Source organism: Amblyomma mixtum, chromosome 9 (genome assembly GCF_055824585.1).
Source record: "Amblyomma mixtum isolate Tamu chromosome 9, ASM5582458v1, whole genome shotgun sequence".
Lineage (NCBI taxonomy): Eukaryota > Metazoa > Arthropoda > Arachnida > Ixodida > Ixodidae > Amblyomma > Amblyomma mixtum.
This window is the reverse complement of record NC_143020.1, coordinates 78,342,838-78,370,769: the sequence shown is the minus strand read 5'-3', so window position 1 is coordinate 78,370,769 and position 27,932 is coordinate 78,342,838. Positions and strand designations below refer to the sequence as shown.

General features: G+C 45.5%; 1 protein-coding gene across 3 annotated transcripts in view; it reads right to left on the bottom strand.

Moving 5' to 3' along the window:
* The window catches only part of LOC149329813 (uncharacterized), a 65,070-nt gene that overhangs the window by 31,779 nt on the left and 5,359 nt on the right, over window positions 1-27,932 (bottom strand). For all 3 annotated transcript variants that reach the window (XM_089560504.1, XM_089560505.1, XM_089560506.1), the window contains exons 2-10: window positions 27,615-27,928; window positions 24,832-24,933; window positions 20,343-20,468; window positions 13,720-13,944; window positions 12,074-12,235; window positions 10,856-10,903; window positions 8,219-8,260; window positions 5,518-5,674; window positions 5,350-5,408 (exon numbers count right to left, since the gene is read on the bottom strand). In XM_089560504.1, coding sequence (XP_089416630.1) covers window positions 5,350-5,408; window positions 5,518-5,674; window positions 8,219-8,260; window positions 10,856-10,903; window positions 12,074-12,235; window positions 13,720-13,944; window positions 20,343-20,468; window positions 24,832-24,933; window positions 27,615-27,848 — 1,155 coding nt within the window. In that variant the 5' untranslated portion in view covers window positions 27,849-27,928. The remainder of the gene's footprint in view (window positions 1-5,349; window positions 5,409-5,517; window positions 5,675-8,218; window positions 8,261-10,855; window positions 10,904-12,073; window positions 12,236-13,719; window positions 13,945-20,342; window positions 20,469-24,831; window positions 24,934-27,614; window positions 27,929-27,932) is intronic.

Below are 27,932 nucleotides of genomic sequence, written 5' to 3'. Positions count from 1 at the left end.
TCACCATACCCTCACGCTGTGCATTGGAGAGCGTCGTGTTCACAAACTTCCATCTGGTTGGTTGGTTGGCCTCAAATAAAATTGCACATATCCACTTCGGGGGAGTGGACAAGAAACAGGCGGTGAACTGCTGGAAAGAGGAGCGTTTATAGAGGAGGAAAAGGAGTAGTAATAGGGAATAGCCTGACAGATTAGACAACGCAACGACAGGGGACCTATTAGCCGGGAGATCGAAGACGGGACGATGGTTTTATGAGCAAATTCGAATGCAACGCATGCTCCGTCCCTCCGCACTGCCTGCTCACCGTAGTTTTCTGCGCAGCACAAATCCGTGCTTTCGCTCAGATTCGAATGTAGCAAACATTATCTGCAGTTTCAATGAAAGGAAGCGTGCATAACTGGCTTCCTGGGTCAGTGGACGCATGAATCGCGCTTTGAAGTGCATGGGGTGGTGAGAGAGAGATGTGGGCTACATGCGTTAGCGCTGAAAACGCTGTGGCAGATACGCGGCACTGCAGCAATAGGCTGCAGCGTACAGCGTTCATTGGGCGAGCAAACTCTCGCGGTCAACCATTAACTCCCACCTGCCAGGGTGGCAGGGTAGGTGCGCGGCCTATCCAGTTTCCGGAACGCACTCAGGGGTACAGACGCCATGCCGCGTATAATTACCCGATAGGCCATAGCTTTAGCTCTATAATCGGGTTCGAGGAGTTGAACCGCACCTAATTTTTTCTTTGTGTGCTGCCTTATGTGCGCTTCATCTACTCAAGCTATGAAACAGCTTGCTCCAGAATGTGTTCTACCGGAAATTATCCTTGACATCAATTTTGGCCGAAATCGATGAAGGTGTAATGTGGGGGCGGGGTGGGCAAAATTTGAGGGGTTAGGGTGTGCAACATATTAGAAATGACCCAGCTAAAAATTCGAGACAATATCATATGGTAATATTCAATGCATGCATCGGTATCTGGCTTCGGGCTATTGCTATGAAATCGTTACGTTCGAGGATGACTTGAGCATCATGCGGATAACATGGACTGAAACTCGAGTTTAGGATTGATTACAGTTATCGCGCTAAAATTGACGCTGGAAATGCTTTTTACCATCAGTGCTGCTGATGGGACAAATGTGAGTAACCCATTCCAGGTGCGAAAAGTGACGGGAGTTGGAGGACAGCCGCAATCCAGAGGTCCAGTGAAGCTGGCACTGTGCTATTTCTCAAATTTTCAGGCTAAGGAAGTCTTACTACCTATTTTTAAGAATATTTTTATTGTGGTTTCTTAACACGGCGATAACAACTGCAGCACATTTCAGCAGATCTGCAGAGAATTTGTAAGAGTATTAGGGTACTTCAGGGCACATCTGACTCTATTAGCGTTACAATACAGCGCGCAGCCAAGAAACTGTGGAGCATCGGATACGCGTCAAGCGCTGTACATGTCGATGTAGGTACAGTAGCGTACTTCCAAGTAGCCTTTAATGCTCCACAAAGAAAGTACTTCGGTGTGCTGAAGCAAGATTTCGGCTGCAAAAAACTGGCTTTTCCTCAGTTGAAATAAACGTACATCAGTCTTGAGAAACTGCATGCAGAATTTAACGAACACAACACAACAAATACTTTGCGGCCATTGGAACTGCGGGTCCTCTTAGTGACCAGAGGAGCTCGAAGTAATGACCTCGAAAATATACACTTCAAAGCTACTCACCCCCCCCCCCCCCCCTACGCACACTTTTCTGTGTTCTATATGAGGATATGTTCGACGTCGTTTCTCCGCCATTTTCGTAATGCATGGTTTGAAGTTAAGCACAGTGTTACTCAGTGTTATTCTTCCGTCTCAGTGAACCTTGCAGTGACATCGGTCTACTGGTCATGCAACTCCGATAAATTCTCGAGCAAAGACCTCATCACTTCCCCACCAGTTTACACTCCCAACAGGAGCAGCCTCCGCACTTGCCGCACACGCCGCAACAATGTGTACCTCGCTGTGAACAGAGGGGCGTTTCCAGAGTTGTTTCCTTTGCATAACTCTCCACCTGATTTCCCCAAAGCGGTAAAAGTCAAGGTGTATTAGGCGACTGCACGTTAAAGAACCCTAGGCGGTCGATGTAATTCCTAAGGCTACCATTAAGCCACCTTTCTGTCTTCTTTTTTTGACTGCATCCTTTACGCATTCCGTAACAGCATGGCTTAGGCATCCACCAATAGTGAACGTGTTTGCTCTAACTCAGTGAGCATTAGGTAAAGGAATAGTGGGGACAGAAGTACGAAGGACGCGCGAACGACCCGAATAAACGCCGCGCTAGTGGGAAAAAAAAACCATGGGGCACTTTGGCTGTGTAAAGTGCGTAGGGGCGAATGCGTTTTCCGCATCACTTGGACTGCCTCTGTGTCACTGGTGACGTCACCACTGGATGACGTCGCACATAATTAATAACTAAATACTAAGTCATGACAAATTAGTACTTATAGGTAATTACTGATTAATGACTAAATACTAATTAAGTGCTTATTAATGATGCTTAAGCTTTGCCTTTAGGAGTGGAACGAGAAAGCGTGTTGTAGCGCTGCCAGGGAGTACACGGAACGCCACTACCCGTTCGGCGCGATGCCTTCCACTTTGAACGTAACGCTCTTTAAGGAAAGGAAATCACCCAGTAACATTCTCACATATCTCGGTGGACACCCGTTATTCGTTTGTAGAAGGAGAGAGGAAGTGGGAGTGAAAGAAGAAAGAGAAAGAGGGGCCGTAATGAAGAAAATGAAAATTGTATTTCACGGAAGGAAATTACGTGGTAACTGTCTCACATTTCTCGGTGGACAACGGCCAAAAGCGTGACACCTCTGCTGACAAGCTTCTGCTGACAGCCGTCTGTCGACAACATTGAGGCATTAAAGGCTTTCGCCTTAATATTTTGTACTTCCGTCTGCATCCCTGATAGAGCGGCGGTCTTCTGAGAATGCTATCGGAACGGTATTGCAGTCCTAAAGCTTCATACAGGAAGCAACGCGCTCGCAGCAAAATTAAAAAAAAAACGCAGGTTTTTGAAGATCGGATTGCCGGCATACGCCGAGAATCGCGCTAACTGGTTAACTCATTGTGTGGAATGCTTCTCGAACAAGGTCCAAGGCAAGCACAGCAGCACACGGTCTCCGGAGGAGCAACCCGTTGGTCCGCGAAATGAACTCGCCATTTATGGACCACTAGAGGGCGCTGGTGACGGAGCTATGCATTTGAACCAGCTGTGAGTATAGAGGGCGCTTATGTCCACGAAGTTTATTAATTAGCTCTCTTCCGTGTACAAAGATGCTTCATTAACGACAGGTTCTCAATGTCGGGTGAAGTCATGCTCTTCTACGTTAAGACCCTATATGACATTTTTTTTTTTTCGTGAATGGTAAAAAAATGGCCATTTAGTACCCGTGCTGTCACCTCACGGTAAAAAAAAATTACTTGGTCGGTCCCTACTTGCCCTATAGCAGACCCAGAATGTTGGAAAACAAAAGCTCGGCACTCGTCATGAGCCAGAAATGACAGTCGTCTGAGAAGAGCCTCGTGTATTAATGTGCGGTAGGGGGTAAAGAAAATTTTTAAATTTATTTAGAGGTACTGTAAACCCAAATATGTCCATGATAGCAATAGTTTCATACAACCTACTACGGAAAACTGAATAGGACAGAACACTACAGAATAGTGCAAACAATACACCATGCAAAATACATCCTTGCGTTCCATGTCCCAAAGCGAAACGTGGGCTCTGAGAGACGCTTTAGATTCATGACTCATGATTAGAGACTCATGATTATTTTACACCTTAACGTGCGCAGAGATCATACATCACAGTGGTCTTTTTAATTTTCAAATTCTTCGAAATGCGTACCTCAAGAATCAAAAGGCCTTCGTTCAACGGACGCGGGCGCCGTTCCTTAGCAATGGGGCTCTGAAATGGAGGCTCTACCAAGTATTTTGAGGGGAAGAGGCCAATAGGCTCTACCCTAGTCTACTCTCTGTAACTATTTATTGGTCGATAGATGTTGTTCACCTCCACGACGCGGGGAGCTGTATTCTTTTCCCGCGTACTTGGGATCCTCAGTAGAGCGCCAAAGTCAATGCGGCGCAGCAGCTGATTCTCGTGCTTATAAATCCATTTGAGGGTATTGTTTTGCTCGGGGTTGAAATCTGCGTCTCACTATTCCTTGCAGAGTGACTTCGGCATGCTCTTATAGGCATGAAATTAGGCGTCCTTTGCTGTACATTACAGTGCTTTAATATTAGTGTTTTCCCAGCGCTAGCTCTATTAACCTATATTTTATCCGGTTTCGCGTTATCATCGGTATCGTCCGGTCAGGATACCATCATATCTTCCTCCTCCAATCCGCAAGTCCAGTAGAAAGAAATGGGGAGCAGATGGGCAATGAGGGAGTGGAAAGGCGAAGCTAACGAGTTAGGAAGGAGAGTCATCGGGGAAAGGGGAGACTAGGCAATACCGATTAGGTGCCCCGCCGGTAGCACGACTTCGCCAGCACAAATATGGCTGCCATGATTCGATAAAACAATGTATGCAGTTTGCAAGCGTCTGCACAGCATTGACAGTGATAACACCGCAGGGAGACACGTGGAACAACACTCGCGTTCCTCGATGATCATGGACGCAGCGCAGACGTGGCGTTGCGTTCGGAACGCGGCATTTATATGGGAGACGCACATGGCACGAACATTTTCCAGAGCCTGCCCACAAACACTCTTCGCGAAAAAATCTAGAAGCCCGGCAAAATTAACACAATCATCCCACACCGACTCGAGGGCGCTCATCACTAGGTTAATAATTTTCCGAAGCAGCTATCGCTGTTGATACTCGTAAAAGTGGGGTAGGCATCATCATATTTTTTTGTCCTAGCCCCGTCCCGCGAAACGCATAAAACAGAATGCTGACCTCAGGCAATGAATACACATAAAAGGCTAAAGCTATTGATGTTTGGTACTTTATCTTCACCACCGCAGGGCCTGCCACACAGCCGTAAGCAAACACAGCTTAAAGCGGACAGTACGGCATTCTTCTTTTTGGGTTGAAACAGCTTGCTCATGGACGTGGGAGGGAAGCAAAAAATCGTGCTGAATTTTTGTTTCATCGTTAGTATCGGATTTCCGAGGAACTTCGCTGTTTCCTTGTTTGGCTACGGGTCATGTAGCGTGGAGCACTTTGCTGAGTTGGCCCGGATGCATCCGGAATGTTCCGTTTTTGAATACAGCTTTGGTGAACAGTGCCTTCAACAGTGGAGGCACTGGAAGTATACAGCCTTGCACTCTTACAGTGCTTAACAATCGTTTGGGTAGGCTGCTTCGAATGTACCTTTCTCTCTTCCGTTGATGTTTGCCTGGCGTTCCCGTTTCCGGTCTGTCGCTGGCTGCCTGTGTGGAGAAAAAAAATCGCCTGAGGGCTGAGCAAAAGGCGTAGGGCTTTTTTTTTGCAATTGACTTAAAGCCGTCATGAATATGGAGGCCAGCCTTGTGAACCTACCTTTCTGGGTTTCTTCACTTTGTGGAGCACTCCGACTGGAGGAGCTGGGTTTCGGAACGCTGCCCTGGGGACCTTTCAGTGCTTCGGCGTAGCTTGGGCTGGAGTGCGGCCTCTGCTTCTTGGAATTACGCCCGCCATTTTCTTGGTTCATTGGCTTCTGGAACACCATAGAAAAAGCTTGCATGAAGATTCTTTTCCATGGCTCTGTGCACCTCCATCGTGTTAGTTCGAGATTATGAATGTTGTACCATTAGCTAAAGCTATCATGACGGAAGATTCAGGTTTTCATCATGTCCCCCATATTAGTTTTAGGAGCGCAGGTTTAAAAAAAAATAGCGGGAGCTTAGCTTTGGTTAAGCCTGGTAGGTTGCGAATGCGAACGCAGCGCCTCTAACGGAAGGAACGCAGTGCGCCGCGTCTACAGGTCACGCGTAGCTACCGGCCGCCGCTGCGCGACGACTCGACTCGGTAGCCCATCTCTCACCCTGGTATGACGTCATGCTATGACGTCACTAGGCATGGTATGACGTCATAGGTCATTCTAAATGTCACGCGTGGCTGCCGGCCGCCGCTGCGCGATGACTAGACTTCGTAGCCCATCTCTCACCCTGGTATGACGTCAGAGGTCATTCTAAAGGTCAAACGTGGCTACCGGCCGCCGCTACGCGAAAGGCCGTTCATGAGCGTAGTATTGCTTTCGCAATAAAAAAACAATGGCGAAGTACTCCAATCAGCAGTTAGTCGAGATGACCTCTGCCAGTGCTGTCTGATGCTTAGGAAGGACCATCAGGTCCAACAGTCTTCATCGAATGCGACACATTCGGCTTCATACGACAGCGAGGTCAACACAGTGAAGAATATCCGAGAGGAAGCAATGCAAATTCATTTCAAAGAAGTTTTGTAACAGATGGGTAGAACTAAATAAATCATCGTAATTGTAAGATCGCATTGCTTCGAAATCGCCATAATATACGGCTCCTCCTAGTAAAGCGATAAAACTGCATTGCTGCACACAGGATATTCGCCATTAAAGGTAGACTTTCAAATCTTTCTCCTCTCAGGACACCGCTATCGTATTAGCTCCACTGCTGTCACGTTACGGCGGAGAGGAGGGAACATCTTTTCGGTGTCAGGCATAGTACGGTAGCAAAACGGTCAAGAAAGCAGGCTCAGCACGTTTGGGAGTTTACGCCCCTAACTAACGTAACGTTGGCTGAGACCTGCACGCCAGGCAGAACATTAGGTGTGGTTTAGCTCTGGCTAAGCCCGGTCAGTTGCGTTAGCTGCGACGCTTTTCGAGTCGTGCAGCGCGTTCTTCTGCTGTCTCTTAACGTCCCAAGGCGACTCAGGCTACGAGGGACGCCGTAGTGGACGGCTCCGGAATTTTCTACCACCTCGGGTTCTTTATCATGCACTGGCAACTGTTAAGTGCATTCTGCTTTTATTTCTGGAACTACTCAGCAAAGTGTACTCTCCAGGAAACAGATCGATTTGAAGAAAATCATTCTAGATTTCTTAGGCTACCCAATTTTTCACTACAGAACAGTCCACCAAACACCAAACTGAGGTGAGCAAGCCAATAATTTACATCGCATAATCCAATTAAGAGGAGTTTATGAAATAATTTTTATATGCAGTTCCTCCATTTCAGAATGTTTCAAAAGAAATTTACAGACAAATTCATAAATATTACGAGTTTCACGTATTGGTTCAGATGTGAGCACGATTAATACGCTCCGAAAATTCAACAAGTTGTGACCTCCAGCAAATATATATCTGGGATCTATTAGTACAATGACTTCACATTAACGCGACAGTGTTAAGGAGCTCGTGTCGAAGAATAGCTGGTGTCGTCGCTCTGGCATTGCTGGCGTTGTCGGCGCTGTCGGCGTGGTAACACGATAACTTCCAAATAAAAAGATTTTGTGAAGATACAAGGAATCGAACCCAGGTCCTTCAGATTGTGAGGGCACCACACGCAGAAGACATTCGAAGGCTCTTTAGTCGAACTTTATAAAAGTGGGCCTAGTAAATGTTGTGGTCTATTACTTTGTGAATTGTCTTTGTGTACTCACGCGTACATGAGTAATATTTTTTGCAGCGCTGCAATACGCTTTCGTGTTCCCCTCTTAAAAGGGAAGCATAAGCGTCATTGATTTTTCTTTGAGCATGTGTTTTTCCCACCTCTTAAAATAAAATCCTTTATCCACCAGTTAACTGCACTGGTCTTTCAGCTTCAGCTAGTCATAAACTGCAGGAACACGTACTTCAGATGCAGAGAAGCTGGAAATTCTGGATAAGTCCTCAGATTTTCATTTTTTTTCTACAAAACGCACAGTTACGAAGCAGGTTCGCTTTGAAGTAATTGATCACATTGGGATAGGGCGGGATAGGGTGATGTACATTTGATACATCAAAGACGTAGCTTTTGGTATATAAAGCTAGCCGCCAGTAAAAAGTGATAAAAGGCGATAAGACCAAAAACACTTAAAAGATCCAATCTAGACTTTCGAGCTATGTACTCTTCAGTTATGAAAGGGTTGCAATTATTGTTTCCACAGTTTATAGTTAGCATTACCGAAGCTGTAGGAAACCTGCCCTTCTTGTAATCTGGGCTGAAGAAAAGGCTCTGATATGTGTTGGTCATGCAAAAATATTTAGTTTTGCGTTTAAAGGAAAACAAATGGTGTTTCCGCCTCACCGTAGGTGGAGTCAAAGGTCTCTTTGGTTGCTTTTTCTGTTCCTGCAAATGCAAGCAAAGCACTTAGAGCAGTTATACAAGCCATGCGGCATCCAGCCCTGAACCTCGCCTGACTAAAACGGTTCTACTGTTACGGTGGTAAAAAATTGGTAGTCATTACGGCGTACGATTGGGATGCGCCATACAGCAGTGTTCTTTGAATATTCATTGCTTACTTTGACATTTCACCTGTCTGATACGTACAAATAACTACGCGAATTCTTGAAAGCTTGAATGATCAGGATAGCTGCGCTTGTTTTCAATATCTTCCGCTGGCCACAGTCCAACCAGTCAACAATGGTATAATAGTTACTTACCACCTGTACAGTAACTAGCATGTAAATCTAGGATGCGTCATGAAAAAGATAATCCAAGGGAAGTGTTGAAAAATTTCACGGCTGGAGAAAGCAGATGGGTTCAATACGCTTACTGCCCATTAGAGAAGGTTAATAAAAGTACTAGGCCGAACAAACTGAATAATTTACGGCACCCGTGATCGCCAAACAAAAACCGAAACTTTAGAGTTACAAAAACTTGGTTATGTAAAACTGGACGAGACGAAAACTGTAAATGCGAAACACTAATTCTGTCATTTCTACGTGGGTGGTATATTAACAGAGTATATACATATATAAGGCAATAGAATAGGGGGGGCTCGTTATATATGAAAAAGCCAATAATCTCCTAAACAAAAAACAATGGGATGTTCATTTTTGTGGAGATTAATAGGGTAATCCTTTTTATTACTAAAAGATAACTGAATACAAAGCACAAGAAAAAAGTTCGCAAGGTTCAACCACTGTTACACTCAAAGCTCGAGCGATAGCTGAGGCATGTTAAGGCAGATGGTCCCGACTGCTTTTATTCCATGGCTAATAAGCCGAGTGCGGCAATTCGACGTTTATGTACACGCCACCTGACAGTGGCACCATCTTGAAGAAACTCATTTAAGGTGATATGTCAAAAGTCACGGTCCACGGTGAAGGGTGAAAGGTTAAAGGTTGGAGGCAAATATACAACGGTTCACATGAGGGACCATGATGCACCTTCTGTAGACATGGTACACCATAGGTTTTTTAACTTGCTTAAGCCTAGATCGCAAGCGCCCCAAAATCGCGAAGGTAAGATTTTCGCAATTTCCCGAGCCAAATTTGCAGCTAACCGTCGTGTCGGGCACGCTCAGTTATGATCAGACTTCGATTTTGGTCCAAATCTGCCAATGTCAAATTTCCGGGCTGGCCTAGGCCAGTTTTTCGGAAATGACCCACGCCAAATCTGGAGGTCGCAACCATGTCAGGCACGGAATGGTCGGGCATTGATTTTGGTCCAAATTGGCCAAGGTCAAATTTCGGGGGTGCTCCGGGCCAGATTCTAGAAATGAGCAGAGACAAGATCAAGGCCAAAGGTCAAGGGGAAAGGTTATACCACCATGGAGCACACGGCCACCTTGGTGGCTTGTGGTGCTCATGTTGGCCATTCACTTATAGTGGCCATTCCCCGCGTTTAGCCGTTGTGTGTTTGGCTGTCAGTTTGTCTCTTTGTCTGAAGACAGTTTTTTTTTCAATTCTGGGAGTCGTGATGCCATAGCTAGCGCAAGAGGGGTCTCGTACGATTTCCTGGTGATTGGAGGCGTGAATGGGGTGTCTGCTACAGCCGACGTCGTCGCATCGGAGGATTGATTCGGTTACTGCTACAAGCGTCTGTTCATTCCGTATTTCCTCTCACATCTTTCAACTCTTCTCTGTCTGCACTTGGCAGTGACTGGGGTCAACTTGAACCAGTGGCAACGTCCGTGGTTTTTTCCTTCATCCCTCCTTCAGTCGCAACAAGAACACAGCATCCGCCATAACCGTTAGACCAAGTTTCACGTGGCACTCGGGGTAATACACGTCTACCACGCCCGCCGCTATGGCCCAAGGTGGTGTTAGTGGACACTCTTAAGGTTCATGTACACTACACGTAAATACCCGTAAAACCAGAAGACTGGACAGCCGTCACCGTAGATCAGTAGGCGGAGCACCGGACACGAAATTCGGAGGCTCTCTGCTTTGTAATTAATCATCGTTAATACTGTATTCTTTTATCACATAGTGTGCCTAAAGAACATAATCATCGCCTACGCTCCATGGTATTGGTGACCGGTGGCGTCCACGTGCGTGCGTCTGTGCGCGTGTTATGTGACCGAACCTGATGAAGGACGGTCCTCCGTTCGAAACTATTGGTATTAAATGAAGATAATTGCAAAGTTGTGACCCCTTCTTCTATATATGTATATATGCATGCTTGTGTGTGTGTGTATGTATGTATGTATGCGCGTGTTAAGGCGTATGTGCTTGTGCGTGTGTGTTGTCACAAACTGAGCCCTCCTCCCTCCTAATTATAGCACACTGAAAATTTAGAAGCATTTCCAACAATATCAGACTTCCGAACAGTAATAAGCGCAATGAAGTACATGCGTACTCTTTATCTGAACTCTTTTAGCAGAATACATAACCAATGTTGAGACATTAGCGGCTTTGGCAACGTAAGCCATCAACGTGCGCTAACGCGGACTACGATGCCAGGCATCGTGCCACAGGAAAACTTAAATCTGCTTACCTCCTTCGCTTTGTTCACTGGGTTTGATTTGCAACTGTCTTCATGGATCTGAAAATTAAAAAAAAATATCTGTCTTGTGGGGTCCCAATGGCTTTCAAACCACTTGAGAAGCCGTCCACAACCAGGTGATAAATTTAAGGTGGGCACTTAAGGTTCAAGCGTGCTGTGAATCTGAAAGTGTCATTTCACCTAAAGACCGTTACACTAAAGGCTTTAGCCATAAATGGCTTCGACCTAAAGACATTTCAACTAACGGCCTTACAGCAAAGCATTTTACCGTAAATGCCTAAGGGTCATTAATACCGTAAATAACTAAGGGCCTTTACCAGGGAGGCATTTGCCTCAGTGGCCTCAGTCCTCACTGTCGCTAAGAAATGTCTAGCTTAAATGTCTAGTTTAAAGCAAGAAATTGGCAACGTATGAGCAATGTGGCGCGTAGCGGTACGCTGTGTGCGGTGCGCAGTTTTTTTAACAGCTAAACCTCTTATTTGCTACAAATGTGCAGACGCTGACTTGTCGGTGGTTCTCATGTAAGACATCTCCTAAGGCATTCAAACTCTTTCGTCAACCTGGCGCAGAAAGCCTCGCCTCTTCTCCTAAACGCTGAGACGCTCAATGAGCCCCCAATTCTTCACGGAATTTCTGTAATCCTCACAATCTTCAGTGACCAACATCTTGTGCCATGCTCAACTGCCCCGTCCCGGTATATTTCCTAATTTTGATTCCTAACCATTTAATATCAGTGATCGCTTCTCCTGGCAACATTTGGTGTGGTTTATTGGGGTTTAACGTCCCAAAGCATCTCAGGCTATGAGGGACGCCATAGTGAAGGGCTCCGGAAATTTAGACTACCTGGGGTTCTTTAACGTGCACTGACATCGCACAGCACACGGGCCATCGCCATCGAAATTCGGCCGCCGCGGCCGGGATCAAACCCGCGTCTTTCGGGTCAGCAGCCGAGTGCCATAACCACTGAGCCACCGCGGCGGGGCCATGGAAACATTTTCTGGCAACATTTCCTGGAAGCCTGTTGTGCTGCCTTCCAATGCACACACTCAGTTATCCTAGCATACCGGCAGTAGTTTCATTTTCACGTAACAAGTGTCGCCAAATACAATTCCTATAATTTTAAGCTGTCCTGTATCAATTCAAAAAATGTCATCCATGCGAGCCTGAAAAAGCGTTTCTTTTCACAGAGAGATATTAAAAGTGGCTTACCATTTTATCGGCCTTCTCTAAGGCTTCCCCGCAGTGAACGCAAGTAACCGGTGATTTCGGACACCTCGTTAAGTGAATTTCGAAGTTCGCAGCTTTCACTTTTCTGTCACAAAATTGGCAGTTTTTCACATTTTCCGTACCAGATGTCTCGGGCCTTCTTGTCTAGAAATGAGAGCGTCAAATTTGCGAACATTTTAAACTGCTGCAGCTTGAATCAATAAAATAAAAACCGACTCCCCAAGTATACATGGCCTTGCTCAAAAGGATGCACTGCTACAATTGCATTTAACGATGACGCACGCTTCAAAAAGAAAACAACAATGAATTCATTGTCAAATGTGTCTTAGATCTGAAGAAGGTCACCATTTCTTAAATTATCCGAATTCATTTACATTAGGAAGTAAACCAAAAACCTTTTAGGAACTTAGAAGCATGATCTACATGATGTACCTCGATATGAAGTCAAGAAGAGGTTTGAACAATATCCAAGTGGAGCCTAAACAAAAACATTACTTCTTTAATTTGATGCTTGACAGGTATGTACCAACCAATTTGTTTGCTTTGGAGGGGAAAGAAGGAAGCTGGCCGACTCATCTGACTGTTTGCTTTTATGGGGTTTAACGTCCCAAAGCGACTAAGGCTATAAGAGACGCCGTAGTGAAGGGCTCCGGAAATTTCGACCACCTGGGGTTCTTTAACGTGCACTGACATCGCACAGTACACGGGCCTCTAGAATTTCTCCTCCAAAGAAATTCCAGCTGCCGCGGAGGGATCGAACCCGCGTCTTTTGGGTCAGCAGCCGAGCACCATAACCACTGAGCCACCGCGGCGGCCTCATCTGACTGTTGTGTTATGGTTTTCGGTTTATGGGGCTTTAGCGTCCCAACGCGACTCAGGGTGTGAGGGACAAAGTAGTGAAGGGCTCCGTAAGTTGCGACCACCTAAGGTTCTTTAACTTGCACTGACATCGCACAGTACATGGGCCTCTAGATTATCGCCTCCATCGAAATTAGACTGCCGCAGTCGAGATCAAACCAGCGTGTTTCCGGTCAGCAGCCGAGTGCCAGAACCACTGAACCACCACGGCGGCCCATTGTTGAAGTGAGAGGTGTAATAGTGACAAGGGGTTTAAGTGATGTAGAAAATAACGTTCATCTGAAGTGACTCCCGCCAATACTACGGGCGACTAGCTCAAATAAATTTTGAACGCTGCTTCATCAAGCGCGAATTCGTCGTTTTAATTAGTGACTCACATTCAACGGGCTAAAAGTCTGTCCGAATCATATGAACTTTGTGCCACTCTTACTTGCTCTGTTTAAGTTATACTGCAAGAAATTTTTAATTTTATCCATACATCTACAACTAAACAAAATTATTCAGTGCATCCTGACTAGCCCTTCAGTCAGGAAAAGCAGGAGGGGAGAGAGTTTATTGCACAACAATTCGACCGTTGGCCGCTATCTGCCATTTATAGTTCGATATCTTCTCACCGGAAAGCCGTGTAATAATGCCGGAATGTGTGCAGGGAAATTTGCCGGCATGTGTGCTAAGAAGAGTTTCGAGTCGGACTTACGCAGCGAACTGCTACCGATACACTCAAAATGGTCTACCAGATTTGACCGAGAAAATCTGGGCCGCCAACTGACCTGATCTGTCAGCGAGGCATCTCTCTCGGCCGGCACGAAGTTCTGATATTGTGCATCACCTAAAGTGTATTTCGCAGCGTTTTCAAGCTCGGCCTGAGGGTACAGATTCGTCCCAGCACGTGATTCATTTTGAAACCTCTTGGTATTTATAGAGCTTGGAGCGTCGGGATTTGATGCTGGTGTACAAGGTGGTTGTCGCTCCTCTTGCTGCGTAGTGGAAACATTCTGAAATAGGAGAGTGTTGTGTGAGAGAGAGATAAGGCGAAACATTCAGCTTCGCAAATGCTGCCCGAGTGTGCTGTTATGACAAGAAGAGCTGATGAGGCCATGGAGAACAGGATGACGGAAGAGCGTACTGCGCACCGTATCATGAAGGTACCCAAGACATTTCTCATGGTGCTCACATAAGGTATTACTGCAGTAAGGCCGGAGCGCCCATTGAAAAACATGTACAGCCTTTGTCAAAAGTTTAGAGCCCAGGGGGTTTGCTTCAAAGCCCTATTGTGGCGCTCCTGTAATATTCATGGAAGTTCTACGCATCGGAGGGAGCAGGACGAAATATCTTCTTACCTTCAGGAGATTTCGGACGCTGAGCACGCATGACGAGCAAAGCAGTGGGCCCCAGAAGCAAACCCCCCGGGCTCTAAACTTCTGACAAAGGCTGTACGATATGAGGAGCTTACTTTACACTTTGGTGTTTTCAATTACGCATGTTTTTATGTTAATGCTAAACATTATTTAACTACCTTCGCACGATTTTGCGATATATATGTCGCTAATGCACGCGCGCGAAAAGCGAGCGGCCGGTGGGAGCAGCGGCTGGCGCTGAAAAAAAAATGATGTGGTAAAACTTAAACCACTTATCACATACCTAAGAAAAAAGGAAGGCCTGTGGGCGGTGGTCGCTTGTGAGGCCCCATCGCAAGAGGGGCTCAATTAAACTTAACGTCGACGTGCAGCCCCCGACCGTCACCGTTACGCAGCGAACTTGACGATGCTCCTTTATCAGATACGTCAGGCCGTCCGACAAGGTCATTCCAGTGAAAGTGCCAAGTAACCCGAGACCAGGCTTGTAAATATGCGTGTGGCTATACAACGTCGTAAGAAAGAACATCCGCGCACTGCCTGAGCTGAAGCGCACTTTACGTAGCACATCAAGAAAGATTTGTTAGGAGTGCAGTGCAGCGTGTGCGATCGGCTGTGGTTTGCGTCGGATATCGTGCGAACGACGAGAGTTGAGCTTTACAAGAAGAGTGACATCGAAAATTGCAGAACGAGTGAAATCTTAATTCCCCTTCATAATGAAAATGAAAGAATATCTCTAAAGAAAGTAAGCCATGTGTGTTTCGCAGGGATCAAGGTTTATGTATTCAATTCCCCACAGCAAACACAAAAGACACGGACGGAAACGCACCACAGTGATTTGGGCTGCGTTTCCTTCCATGTAAGTGTGATACTGTGCGCTGTGGGAAATTGAAGTATATGCAACCAACTCGCTCAGCAGTCCCTCCGGAGGTTTGATGGCTTCGTTGTGGTTCGATAGGTCTCGGTCCCACAAAGAAGTAGATAAAAAAATTCCGCTAAATCAACCTTGTTACGATGCGATGGTGCTCATATACTTTTAAACAATAATTGAAAGGACACAGAGGAGCCAGTGGTGATATGGGGATCTTAACGTAGGCATTCGCAAAGCAAAATAAGCGGTTCATCGAGCACATAGGTAAGGGCTATAATGTGACAAAAGAGTAATAGACTAAGCGCATAAAACAAATGGAAGTGTCAACGAGTACGCCCTCACTAGGGTAGTCCAGTTAAGGATCACCAAATTTTTCTACTTTAGTTTACACAAAACGATAGTCTCGATGCTGGAAACCGAACAAAAAGCAACAAGAATATAGAAGGTATAGATGAATAACGAAAACCTGAAATCTTGAAATTACGAGGTTGTACCCAAACTGACAGTCGTGGCAACATGTGGATTTCTCTCGCAATTCTTACAGCCATGGGAGTGGTTTCCTTCATTTTTTTAAATCTACAGCTGTTTAAGCTTTGCTTTAATCCTACAGCCTTGCATTCTACCGCGGAGTGTGCTGCGTCCGCCGTGAGAGCTTAATTATTGAGCGAATTGAAGTAATGTAACTATTTCTGTTAAACTGAATTTTTGTTACCTTAAGTGAATTCATTTCAAATAAAGCTTATTCTAGGGTGGGAGATAACGGGAGGCTAGGCCATATTTCATTTATTTCCATAAGAACAACATTTGTTTTACACCTGAAGATGCTCATTGCCTTGCCGAATGCACGGCTAAATGGCGAAACTGGGCCTATTGCAGCTTTCATTAATTAACGCCTAAATCTCGGTAAGAATGGCTCTAAAAATTTTTCGCATTCATGGCTGCGCGAGCTACTCGCTTGGCATCCAGAGCTCGTTTCAGAATAATTATCTTAACTGGCACCTTCCTTAACAAAAAAGTTACGGAGGACACTTAAGGCTACTTACATGCTTTTGTTTTTATTTTCTATTCACATACATTTTTTTTTCCTTTCTGATGAATCTATTCAATAGCATACAGTCGTAAGGCAACAACATACTACCTTCACTTTTGTTAGCCAAGAAGGAACGTGCTTTTGTAGTCTGTGGCTTGCGTGCTCATCTCGCAATCTGAAAATACTGGATGCAGTTCGGCGCACCTTCGGAGGAAATTTTATTTTTCTTTCTTACCAGAGTGATGTAATCTCGGATTTACGGGATTTATGGATTTACGGATTCACGGGTAATCTGGTCAACGCCGATGCCGGGTTTCGTTGCCCATGAGCCATGCAATACTTCACGATTAAAACACGGAATTCTCTGCACGATTCAATTTCTGCTCACTCTCCGGTCTCTTCAGGGAACAAGAGTCGCGGCAGTAGGTCTGAACAACACTCTTTGCCTCGCATCGAGGCATGTCCATGATTTAATCCTTTTATGTTGGTATCTTCGCGATTATCCCACTGCTTAAAATGCAGTGCTGAAATTTTTGGTAAAGGATGGAAGTCAATCAAGCATAAACTGATGGCATCAAAAAAATTTTCAGGCGATGGTTCAAAAGCGATACCTAGTGTACTGTGGAACACTGGAGCTGTCTTGCGATATTCCCTGTTCAGATTACTATTGAGCCGCTGGCCAAAACAGTCTTGTGCTCTGCAAGCAAACTTGGGCTTTGAAGTCTTTAAAATGCATATTACATAAGTCAAAATTAGTAGCAGTTATATTACAAGCTAGGACCCCAACGAAACTCTAACGGTTCTATTAAAGACAGTTTGCAGTTGAACAAACTACAGGTGCCTAAACTAACGCGAATGCCGATGTTGCTTGCAAGCGCAGCAAAAAAAGGGATTATATTGCCGCAGTGCTATGAAGAACTATGTGTTCTGCGTTGTTGTGTTGGGTTTACAGGTGCATAAGCATGTAAGGCTATCATGCGCCGAGCTCAATTTGTATCAAAATTGTTTCCTCTGAAATTTTGTAAAAATTAGAGAAATAACAATAGTTTAGAGGCTGTAAAAAGTAATTTGTGCTGCCTACTGTTTCCATACCGAATAAATTTTTAGAAATGGCTAGTAGTGCCAGCATTAAAGAATGTCGATAAACCTGAGCGACCATCCTTGGCAGGGCAATTACCTGGGTGCTCCCAATAAATAAAAAAACTCGGACATCTCCTCAGGAATGAGATTGACGCTGAGGTTATCATAGAGTAAAGCGAAGAAGTAGGTCAAAATTTACAGCTGCTCAAAAAGGCTGCCTGTTTTTAAAAGCAAAAAACACCAGACATGTTAAAATCGCAATAATCACCTAAGAGCGGCGTTGCGTGAAAAAGAATGCTCTTATCAAAAATTGAATAAATTACTTTTTTCTCACTTCTTTTACTTTCGCGCTTGAGAATCAATTGTGATTAACTTTAAGTTAACTTCCAAATTTTGCACAGAGTCTTCTTTTGTTTTATCAGTAGTAATTTGTGTGTAAGGTGTGTGCGTCCAATGCGGAAAAGACAGAATTACTTCTATAAAACATTCATAGTGCCTACAAGTCTTCCATTCACCCAGGACGAGCTTTACAGAATACAGCTTGTTAACTTCATTGTCCCACGCAGCCTGCCATTTTTCGCTCAGTTTATTTTCTACAAACTTCATGTAGTCTTTCTGAGGTGTGTTTACTTGTCTAACGTTTTCAATACGGGCGCGTGCATCAGCACATGTATCAGCGTTCTAGTTCTTGCTGATACCCACGTGCCTATGGATCGAGCAGAACTTTATTTGTCGACCTTGTGCTTCAGTTTTCACTAAGTTATGTACTATGTCTCTTCATATCGATTGCACTACATTTCTTGTATTGAATGCATTATTCACGCTGAGGGAGTCAGTGGAGATAATAGCGTTTTAAATGTTTTCCTGCAGTTTTTTTTTACAGCTACAGCAATACCGTAGCGTTCTGCTGCGAAAATGGAAGCGCACTGAGGCTGCAATTTCTTCCATATCTTTCTGCTATCGCACTACTAAATTTGAATCCTCTTAGAACCACCTACCCAAGCAGCACAGTAAATCGGTCCAATATTGCAAATGGATAGCTTCACGCTGGTCCTTTGTAGGACGGCTGTTGCCGATACGCTTCCATTATTGAGCCGATTACCTGTGTTGCCCGGGCATGTGGAAATGTGTGTACATTTTGCACTTTTCCTTCAGTACAAAAATATCTTGCTGTATATATTCCTGAGGAGTTTTTCTTTTTGTGCATGAGTGTCAATGTAAAATCGCATACAGAAAGAAAAGTATATCAAGGTGGCAGTGGTTCTGGTTTCTGGGCAGCCCTGGAAAGTGCCTCCAGTGAGCTCATTTCTTGCATTTTGCTGCGTGGTATGAAGAATGCCAAGCTGAACATGCCGCATGCTGCATGCATGTTATGCTGTACGAAGCATGATCTCCTTCACACTTTGCAGAGGGGGGCGGCGTCACATTCCTCAGCTGGGTGATCTTTTGATGTGCAATTTGTGCAAGTTGTGAGCCGTGGCCTAACCTATGAAAACTAAAACATCTCCGCGGGTATGGTATAAAGATATATATGGCCCTACATTTATTTTTCGGTCACCCACTTAATTTTTTTTAGGCAGTCTGCTGGTATTGAATGTGAATACAGTGTTTTGTGCCTGTTTCCTTGATATCCTTCCGGATCTTGCTCTTTTGAACATCTGTGACATCTTGGTCGGTGTGACCTTCAAGCATTTATTTTTCAGCGAGGAGGAAAAATTGATTCCTGAAAGTACTTCTCGGACAGTTTTTACAGATCGGTGTGAAGTGACGGAGAAAAGGATTTTTCCTTTGGGTACAGTCTTTGAGAGTTTTGAATACAGCTCAGTGTCACACGGTTCCAGTAGTAAGTCGCCAATGATCATTTTAGATACCCCGTGCCCAAAATCAAAGGCATGTGCCAAGTACTTCAATACACGGAATAGGGATATGATTCTTCCTTGTTCACCTTCCACTTAACTATGGATGACATGGAATTGGGGATTGCTATCTTTCTTTCATACAAAAAGTAACCTTCTTTCCGGCCTCTTTTCGGAAAGCTAGCTTTTTTGGACAGGGGAAACCATAAAAAAAAACTTTTTGTTCCTAATGCTAGCCACATACTCATTTTTAAGCTCGAATAGGGGACGGGACAGAAACCTGCAAGCAATTCCTGGCCACCCCGGCCGTACATCCTAGCTATAACCACATATGGGGACGCTCAGGGTAGTTCACACCAGGTTAGCCCTAGCTGCCATAAAAAAAAGGAAAAAAAAAACAAGAAGGGAGGAGGAGAGGAAAGTTGTCAGTTAGAAGATATTAAAGTGAAAGACGGAAAGAAGAGCAAGAAAAGGTTTGGTTTATTGGGGTTTAACGTCCCAAAGCGACTGAGGCTGAGAGACGCCGTAGTCAAGGACTCCGGAAATTTTGACCGCCTGGGGTTCTTTAACGTGCTCTGGCATCGCACAGTGCACGGGCCCCTAGAATTTCTCCTCCAAAGAAATTCAACCGCCGCGGCCGGGATCGAACCCGCGTCTTTCGGGTCAGGAGCCGAGCGCCGTAACCACTGAGCCACCGCGGCGGGGCGGAGAGCAAGAAAAGGCGACTGCCAGTTTCTCCCGGTAGGATCAGGCCGAAAGCGCCGTATACAGGAAGATGGGGACAAAGTGGTGTGTCCCCTTCACCGAGTGCCCTTAAAGGTGCAGACACTCCGCATTGCCTCAACCACCACGATCGCATCTTCCCGGGACACGACGGTGCCACACACGGCATAGTGTGGGTACTCGGTGTTCGTGGTGCGTCGCACAGGGCACACAAACATCTGCTGCGGGCCCATGGAAATCTATGCGGACTGATTCACTGTATCTACGAGAAATGAATTCATACCCTTCTCAACTTTCCAATAACACGTACTTCTTTCCCGCATCAGGCCTATTACCTTGTGAGGACGAACATAATCAATTCTTCACGTTACTTGTATCAGAATACTTTACGCTTCCTAGGGAACTAGGGCATCGCTCGGGCCATGCTCGGAATAGGTTGCATTTACCAATTTAAGAAGCAAATGTCTACTGTCGTCACCTTTGAAGTCGTTCTGGCACCCCTTCTTTGTTCGCAGGCTTTCTTGTGCTCCTCCCATTCACTGGATCGGACATCATCGCCGCACTTGGGGCACTTTACTTCTGCCTGGCATTCTATATAGTGAGTCTGCAATGAACCAGTTTTGTAGCAAAATATGAGAAAACAAATCTACTGTTGAGCTTCCAAAAGTATGCGCACATAATTACTGCTCCTATTGAACAGGCGAAAAGGTTGCCCGCAGACAATAAAAACAAAAGTTAGAAGCGGTAAAAGTTGCTCTTTCTCAATGGAACAAATTAATACAGTCGCATTTCGTAAACGCCTATAGGGGGCCCGTCTATAGGGGGCCCGTCTATAGGGGGCCCGTCTATAGGGGGCCGTCCCGACATAAATTTAATATTTGGAATAAATCGTGGTTTCAAGGAGCGTGTGTTCCTTCACAATAATTGGGATAAGTATAAAAGCGAAGAATATCACGAGAGGTCAACGGCATGTGAATGCACACATCATTTGTGATTTAAACTTTCTGTCTCACGAATGACTGTGCCTCTACCGTTTTGCCACATGGGCATTTACGCAATAATGAAGCAGGGTGAAGAGATCGAGTTGAATTGATGTGCAGAATTAAGTTTATGTAATCCCTGGAAGGAAAGCTTCTTTTTAGTACTACTGCTTTAGTAACAACGTGCAAGGCATTTTTGCTGTAGGGCAGTGTATAGCTTTCAGTCTAATTGCATTAGTATCGTTTATAGTCAATGCATGACGATTAAATGGGGCTCGGTAACGTAAGAAACCACGAAAATATTAATTTATTCTATGCCTCCATCATCCGTGGGGCTTCTCTCTTGGGGTTACAAACTTTAGTGCCCGAACAAGAAGAGATAATTGAATGAATCAATGGAGCATCGTTTGAAAAAAATTGAGTACTTCGTGGCCGAATGTTCCAATCTCTAACACTTCGATGCAAAAAAAAAGAAAAAGGGTAATGGGCAATGTCACTCTTAAAAGGTCTTCAATCTTCCAACACCGTACCAGTCGTTTCGACATGGACGTGAGTGGCTGATTATATTTTGCACCATATATGCCATTTTTACTTTATGTATGGTTTAAAAATATTTATATTGAAGTTCTTTTTGCTGCTGGCGGCCAAAATCTAACTATTTGATAGGGCGTTTTGGCTATCATGCTTCGTTCCTGACTACAACGAAAAACTGAACTTTTACCTAAATTCTGTAAACGTGCGAAAGCCCAGTTTTTTGGCAGGTGGGCACCGCCGCCACGTACCTGACAGCGCTATTGATGTTTCCATTCCCAGGGAGCCAGTCACACACGTCCTCAATTTTTTCATCGTCAATGCGAGTTTACCCAATGTACGCCGGCGGCCTATGCTGCAACACGTACTGCTCTATTGCCGCGTTTCTGCCACAACGCTAGTGAAAATTGGGGCTAATTTGTTCATCACAGAAAAACCAAAGCAGCACAAACAGAACAAGTACGTCAGAGAAAGAAGTCAGCGCATGTTTTTGTCTTTCTCTGTTGTCATTGTATTGTTTGAGCTGTTTTTGCTTTTCGGTGCGCAAACATCAGCCGACAAAACTGTTTCGCGTTACAGGGGCGAAGCCGTGATACGTTCCTCGCGTGATCAAATCATGAAAAGACGGCTTCAAGCCGGCTTCATCTTTTGCAACTTGGGAGGTTCGAGATTTCTTCATGCTCCTTACCGAGGCTATGTGTTGGTTTTCATCCATAAGCTCCGTGAACTTACATCTGCTTTTCTCTGAGCACCGCAGAGACACTCATTAGATGCCACTATGTGTGGCGCACTGTACAGTCTTTGTCGAAAGTAACCAGACTGCATGTTTTGCTTCTAGCTCGTACAGTGGAGCCCTTACAGCTTCCCAGAGGCTGAAATGGTCGTTGAAGGTAAGCATTGGGGCTCTTCTTACCTTCCAACAACTTTTGGTCTTTAGGAAACCCACAAGGGCTCTACTATACAAGCTAGAAGCAAACCATGCAGCCTGGTTACTTTTGACAAAGACTGTACATTTTAAAAAAATTTGCAGCCTTAAGGGCGCATTTTCGAGTCAACTCGGACCCTCCCAAAGGGGTGCAAAGAAAGGTTGTCACAACCATACAGTAAGGGGTTGATCGTTACACTCGCACGCTTTTTTTCTAACTGTTTTCCAGCTTCATAGGTTTTGATGGCTTTAAAAGGCGCCGGTCTTTTTTTTTTTGCATGCAGACATGAAGAGAAGCTAACATTCCCTACAAAAACCTGCCGACGACCTGCCTACCTTTGCACTGGAGTTACAGATTTCCAAACTATCATTATGATGCCCAGATGAGTTTTTAATGACGTATATGAACCTGTTTTCTTTGAAGTCACAGTGATGTCTACATGATGTTCATGGCGTGATTTTTTTCTGCACAGTAAAAAAAAATAAAAAGCTGGCTGATGGAGGCCAGTCTTCAGCAAACCCGCTCGTACAGGAACGCGAAGCTAACATGTGTCACGTATTTTTGCCTAAGGAACAGAAGCAGGCATAAGCGTCCCTGCAAATAGATATACAAAGCTACTGAGGCGATGTAGTTGAACACAGAAGACATCCCTGCTGTGCCCAATACTTACTTACCCTTGACGGTCATACTTTCTCTGAGTTTATATATGTCATTTTAGCGAGGCCTTAATTGAGGTCAGTGATGCTTAGCACTTAAACTAAAATAATTAAGCTAATTATCATGTTACGGGGGCGAAAAGCATACTAATTGCTTGAAAAATGAAATCTCCGAGTGTCACTGAATGAAAAGCTAGAATAGCTCGCATAATATTAAAAGCAAACTTGGTTAATCTACTTCAAAAGAAAGATATTCAAACCGTCAAACAACACCTCTACAACCTCATACACCATGGCACACGAGTGAGCTACAACATCCTTGCATCCGTGCAATTTTAATCGTGCGCAGCCTTTTTCAGAAAAAAAAGAAGGAAAAACGAAGGGTATGGAATAGGTGCCGCCTTTAGTGTAGCGCTTTTAAGGGTGGGAATATTTTTACTGTGTACGCCCCTTGCAGAATTGCTGGGTCAAGGGTAGAGCTGCCGTGGCAGCGGCAGGGGACTGCTATCGGCGATCGACGGTTCCGTGATAGGTTTTTGTTTTAGGAGGAATCTCACTCTTCATGTCGTTGTCCTGCTGATAACAGGGCCTCGGATAGCTAGGGTGGACATCCTCCATTAACACAGTTGCCGCCTGCTCAGCAAGCGTGCTCAGCGTATCGGGAGAAGCAGTGAGAATTTTGTTCCGCGGCCATCAGAGATACACTGACTTTTTTAGGCGACGTTAGGCCGGCTGCCATGCGGGCGGCAGCGCGAAGAGTGGTGTTCACTATTAAACAGTGCAGTTCTCCAGGAATAATTGACATGAAACGGCGCAGGTGGCCTACGTTATGTTAGGCATCTGTAGGCAACTGATTGTGAATGTTCGAACCAGATGAGTGCGTCTGACGCTTCCCATGCCCTATGCACTCCAAAACCACACCAGGAAAGAGGCGATCTCATTTGCTCTGCGTACTATGCAATTTAATACACTTTAAGAAGTAGAGAGCTTCTGCCGGCCGTAACTCACACAGTTATGCGCCACTTGAGGTCTATTATTAAGAAGCGATGAAAGGCACTTTGAACCGGCTTAACGTCGCCTATAAGAGTGAGCGTCTCAAAATGCTCGCGTTAGCTTCAAACTGCGTCTCTAGATAAGCGGAACGCCTTCCTTCAGACGGCGGCAAATGCAAAAACCGCGGATAGGCGCCCCTGCTTTCACGAGACCCTGTTATCAACAAGAACATGAGGCCTCATCACAGGGCACCACACATCAGAACCTTTGGACACAGATAGCAGTGCTCCCGCCTCTGTCACGGTCGTCGTACTCTCCAAACTTTTGACAAAGGCCGTACAGTGCGCCTGGCATAGTGACCTTGTGTGTGTGCGTGCGTGCGTGCGTGTGTGAGCGTGTGTGTGCCCGCGTGTGTGCGCGCGCGTGTGTGCGCGCGCGTATGCGTGTGTGTGTGCGCGCGTGTGCGTGTGTGTGTGCGTGTGCGTGGGGTTTACAATCAGAAAAATGGTAAGTTCTCGGATCTTATGGCTGGAAAAAAAATTCAGGCATTCTGTAACAGGCGCGCGCAGCGCGCCTGTTGCAGAGTGCCCGAAGAGTTACACTGCTGTGTCATGCGCTGCGCCTGGCTAGGTACACGAGCCCTCGCCCAGAGTTACAGCGAATGGATCGACAACGCGAACGCCGCACAAACTTCCGCGAAACCAGCGCGGCACTATCTTCCCCTCACCCTTTATACCCTCGGAGCAAGGAGGCTTGGATGAAGGAAGCGCCGCCATTCGGCCTGCACTCGCACCGCATCCCTGCGCTGTGGGCCCCAAATTTATGCCAAAGGCTGTACAATCGTATAACGCTCGTTGCCCCTGTGCAATGACTGCACGTACCTTCAGATCCTTGAGATGAAGGTCCATTCCGCAGTGTCGCTTGTTTGGACATTCCACGTACTGGTCACAAAGCATCGTCACGGTATCGAGGTCTTCGTACATCTGTAACAAATTGCAACCTCAACAAACCGGCCTGTACTCATTGTACTGGAGAACTCCGTTGCTTCATCGTACTAGTCATCAGTGCTGCGTAATTTTCATTCTTTATTCTGAGTCGAGATGAACGTGTAGTAATCTTACATATGTGCACATGAAGGCTATCATATTCTGCAAGGAACTAATTAGTGGTGTTTGTGTGTGCTCAACTGTTTTTATGTACGAGGAAACGTCAACACGAACCCACCGTGCCGTCGCAAAAGGCGACCCGTTTACTATCTAGCTATCGCGTTCAGCCTGCACTTCTAAGTGGTACTGGCGTGTCTCGCATTCAGAAAAACAAATCCAATGTATTGAAAATGTAAAAACAAAATTTCTTTGATATTTGCTCTAGGCGACGAATCCAGATTTCTCTAGGCTCTAGGCGACAAATTCAGTTAAATGCTAGAGGCTCGCAGTTTTGTGTTTTGGTATGGCGAATGACCTGCGAAGCTTTTTTTATGGTACTGTCTAGAGACGTCTTCTCAATTCTATGCCGGCCAGCTGAACACATGGAAAAGAAAACCCTCGCCTCTTATTTTTCTCATTCTTTCCCATTCGCTGGCCTTCGTGCGCACTGCGAGCGCGCGGCGGGAGATAGAAAAGACCCCATTATCACAGGGATGGCAAAGGAAATGGGCGAAATTATTTTCTCGCATTACCTCTCCATACCCGTACAAGAGAATCAAAAACAAATGCATGAATAATGGGGCCAAGAAGTTTAAAATCCATTTTCTTTCACGATGTGGAGTTAAAGTTCTCAGTAGCTGGGCTGAGAATGCAGGCGCCGGCTTTGCTCGCATTTTCAACATGCTCCTTCGGGGACAAGAGCTCATACTCGGAGCACTCCGCTTAGGGGAGCCTCGCCAAAGCACCTGCCGTGCGGTGGGGCTTCCGAAGCATCTCGGCCTACGGGCTCGCTCGACAGATTCGAGATCTCCGGTGCAACCGACTGCCACCCTTCTCCTAGCCACTTCCCTGATCTCCGACCTCCGCCACGGCCGAGAAGGCGACAGGGAAAAGGGCATGCGCCGAAATCCCTTCGCGGTGAAGTAGCTAGTGGAACTACAGTGTTATAAAATTAGAACATTATACTGGCACGCAGTTATCACGGAGTCGCTGGAGGCGCTGGAACACGCGGTATGAACTCTCCAGAAGGTGGACCATTGGGTGGACAGTGTCTGAGAAGGTAGACAGTATCTGGTGGACAGGTGGACAGTAAGGCTCAGAAGGTGGACAGTATCTGAGCCTGACTGCCTCACCGGCTTGTCACATTACACCCCTTCAACCGCAATAGATAGAGCTTATAGCGCCTGGCGACGCTATAAAGCGCAGGCGCTGAGATCGGCGTTCCCGCGATAGAGGAAAATAAAGATGGACAGCGGGTGCTCGGAGCGCACGCCCGGCTTGGGCTGTTCGGAACTAGAAGCCTGCCACGCTGGTCATCTTGCTCTGGTGCTACGCTGCGATCCCGCAAATCCTCAACAAGCTCAAGCTTTAAAAGGAAGGTCTGCCGGCTATGCCAGCCGCTCGGGAAATGGCGCAAAATTATTCGTGACCCTTTGGAGCGTCACACTGTTGACATGTGAACATTCAGAGGCGTCCAATATGCCTAAACTCTGAAGCCAGCAACGTAGCTGGCATAGAAATAGATGAAGCGTTCACCTGACCTTCGGAAGCCATCAGAAACCGCGGACTGCCAATTTTCCATTTAGGAAGCTTTAGAACTTGGTGATCATTTGTGGAAATTAGGGATTTGCAGACACGCTTAGACAGTAAAAGGAAATTAAAAAGGACATCCGCCAAAAAAAAAAGGTTAAGTGAATTGACATAAACGTCCAGCACAGTAGCAACTGTCATTTTTTAGAATGGTATACACTTAGCCAATAATATTGAACTTTCAAGGTGCTGCAATCTTAGGTAAGCCGCCAACAACCTTCCACAACGTTTTGAGAAACGTTCATTATAAGATTAAGAGTACATGAATTATTTGGTCCATATCGCACTGGGATATTTCTTTCAAGAGGAAAAGCAAAATACCGAAGTACGAAATATTGAAAAAGAGGCAATGCATTGCACGTTACAATGGTGATTACCCGGAGATATTGCACTGCTGCTGGTACCAAAGAAATGGTAATAACGTCTTGATGATTGCTCAAGGAAATTCAGCATGCTTTTCTTAACTGATATCTGAAAGCATGTTTTCTTGCACACAACCTAATTGAGAGATTTAAATTCGCGATGAGGACGCGATTGCTCTATTGAGTAGTATTTTTACAATTCGGCCAAACTCAAATCTCCGGTTACGAGAATATAAAATTTTACACTTCCGAATTCCTTATTTTCTAGGCCGCGAGGTAGCTTTACGTGGGCTCGAAAGGCTATAATCTTAGCTCTAGGCATTTTATGTGGAATACTTAATTGGGAGTGCATATTAAAAGTACTGCTCGCTAATTTACACCTGACCGTTCACGTACATCCGTGCTTCGCTTATATTCAAACTGAGAGACGCATAGTATGTCTCTTGCTCTGCATCTATGCGTCATAGTGCGTCTATTAAATTCACAGCAAATGTAATATTGACACGCATAAAATGCAAGCCGCCTAAATAGATGCGACAGCTCTAACCAAACACACAAATGCATTACCATGAAAATATCGATGTTTTCTCCGTCGTATTGGCAGTAAATGTGGTGTTTGCCATATAGCATGCTCTGCGCTTCCAGGCAGTCCTCGCAGAACACATGGCCATTGGGGTCTCTGTACATGGACATGGAAAACATGCGGCATTGCCCGCACAGGGCATGGCGGCTTATCTCGTCGGCAAATTTTATCTCTCTCGGACCGCCCGGGAGATCCCGGTACATCACCAATGCCGCCATTATGCCCTTTCTTGTGTAGATCCCTTAGTGCAATGCTGTTAACGTTTCCATGTCACGAAGCGGGCTTTCTGGTTTCGAAACTGA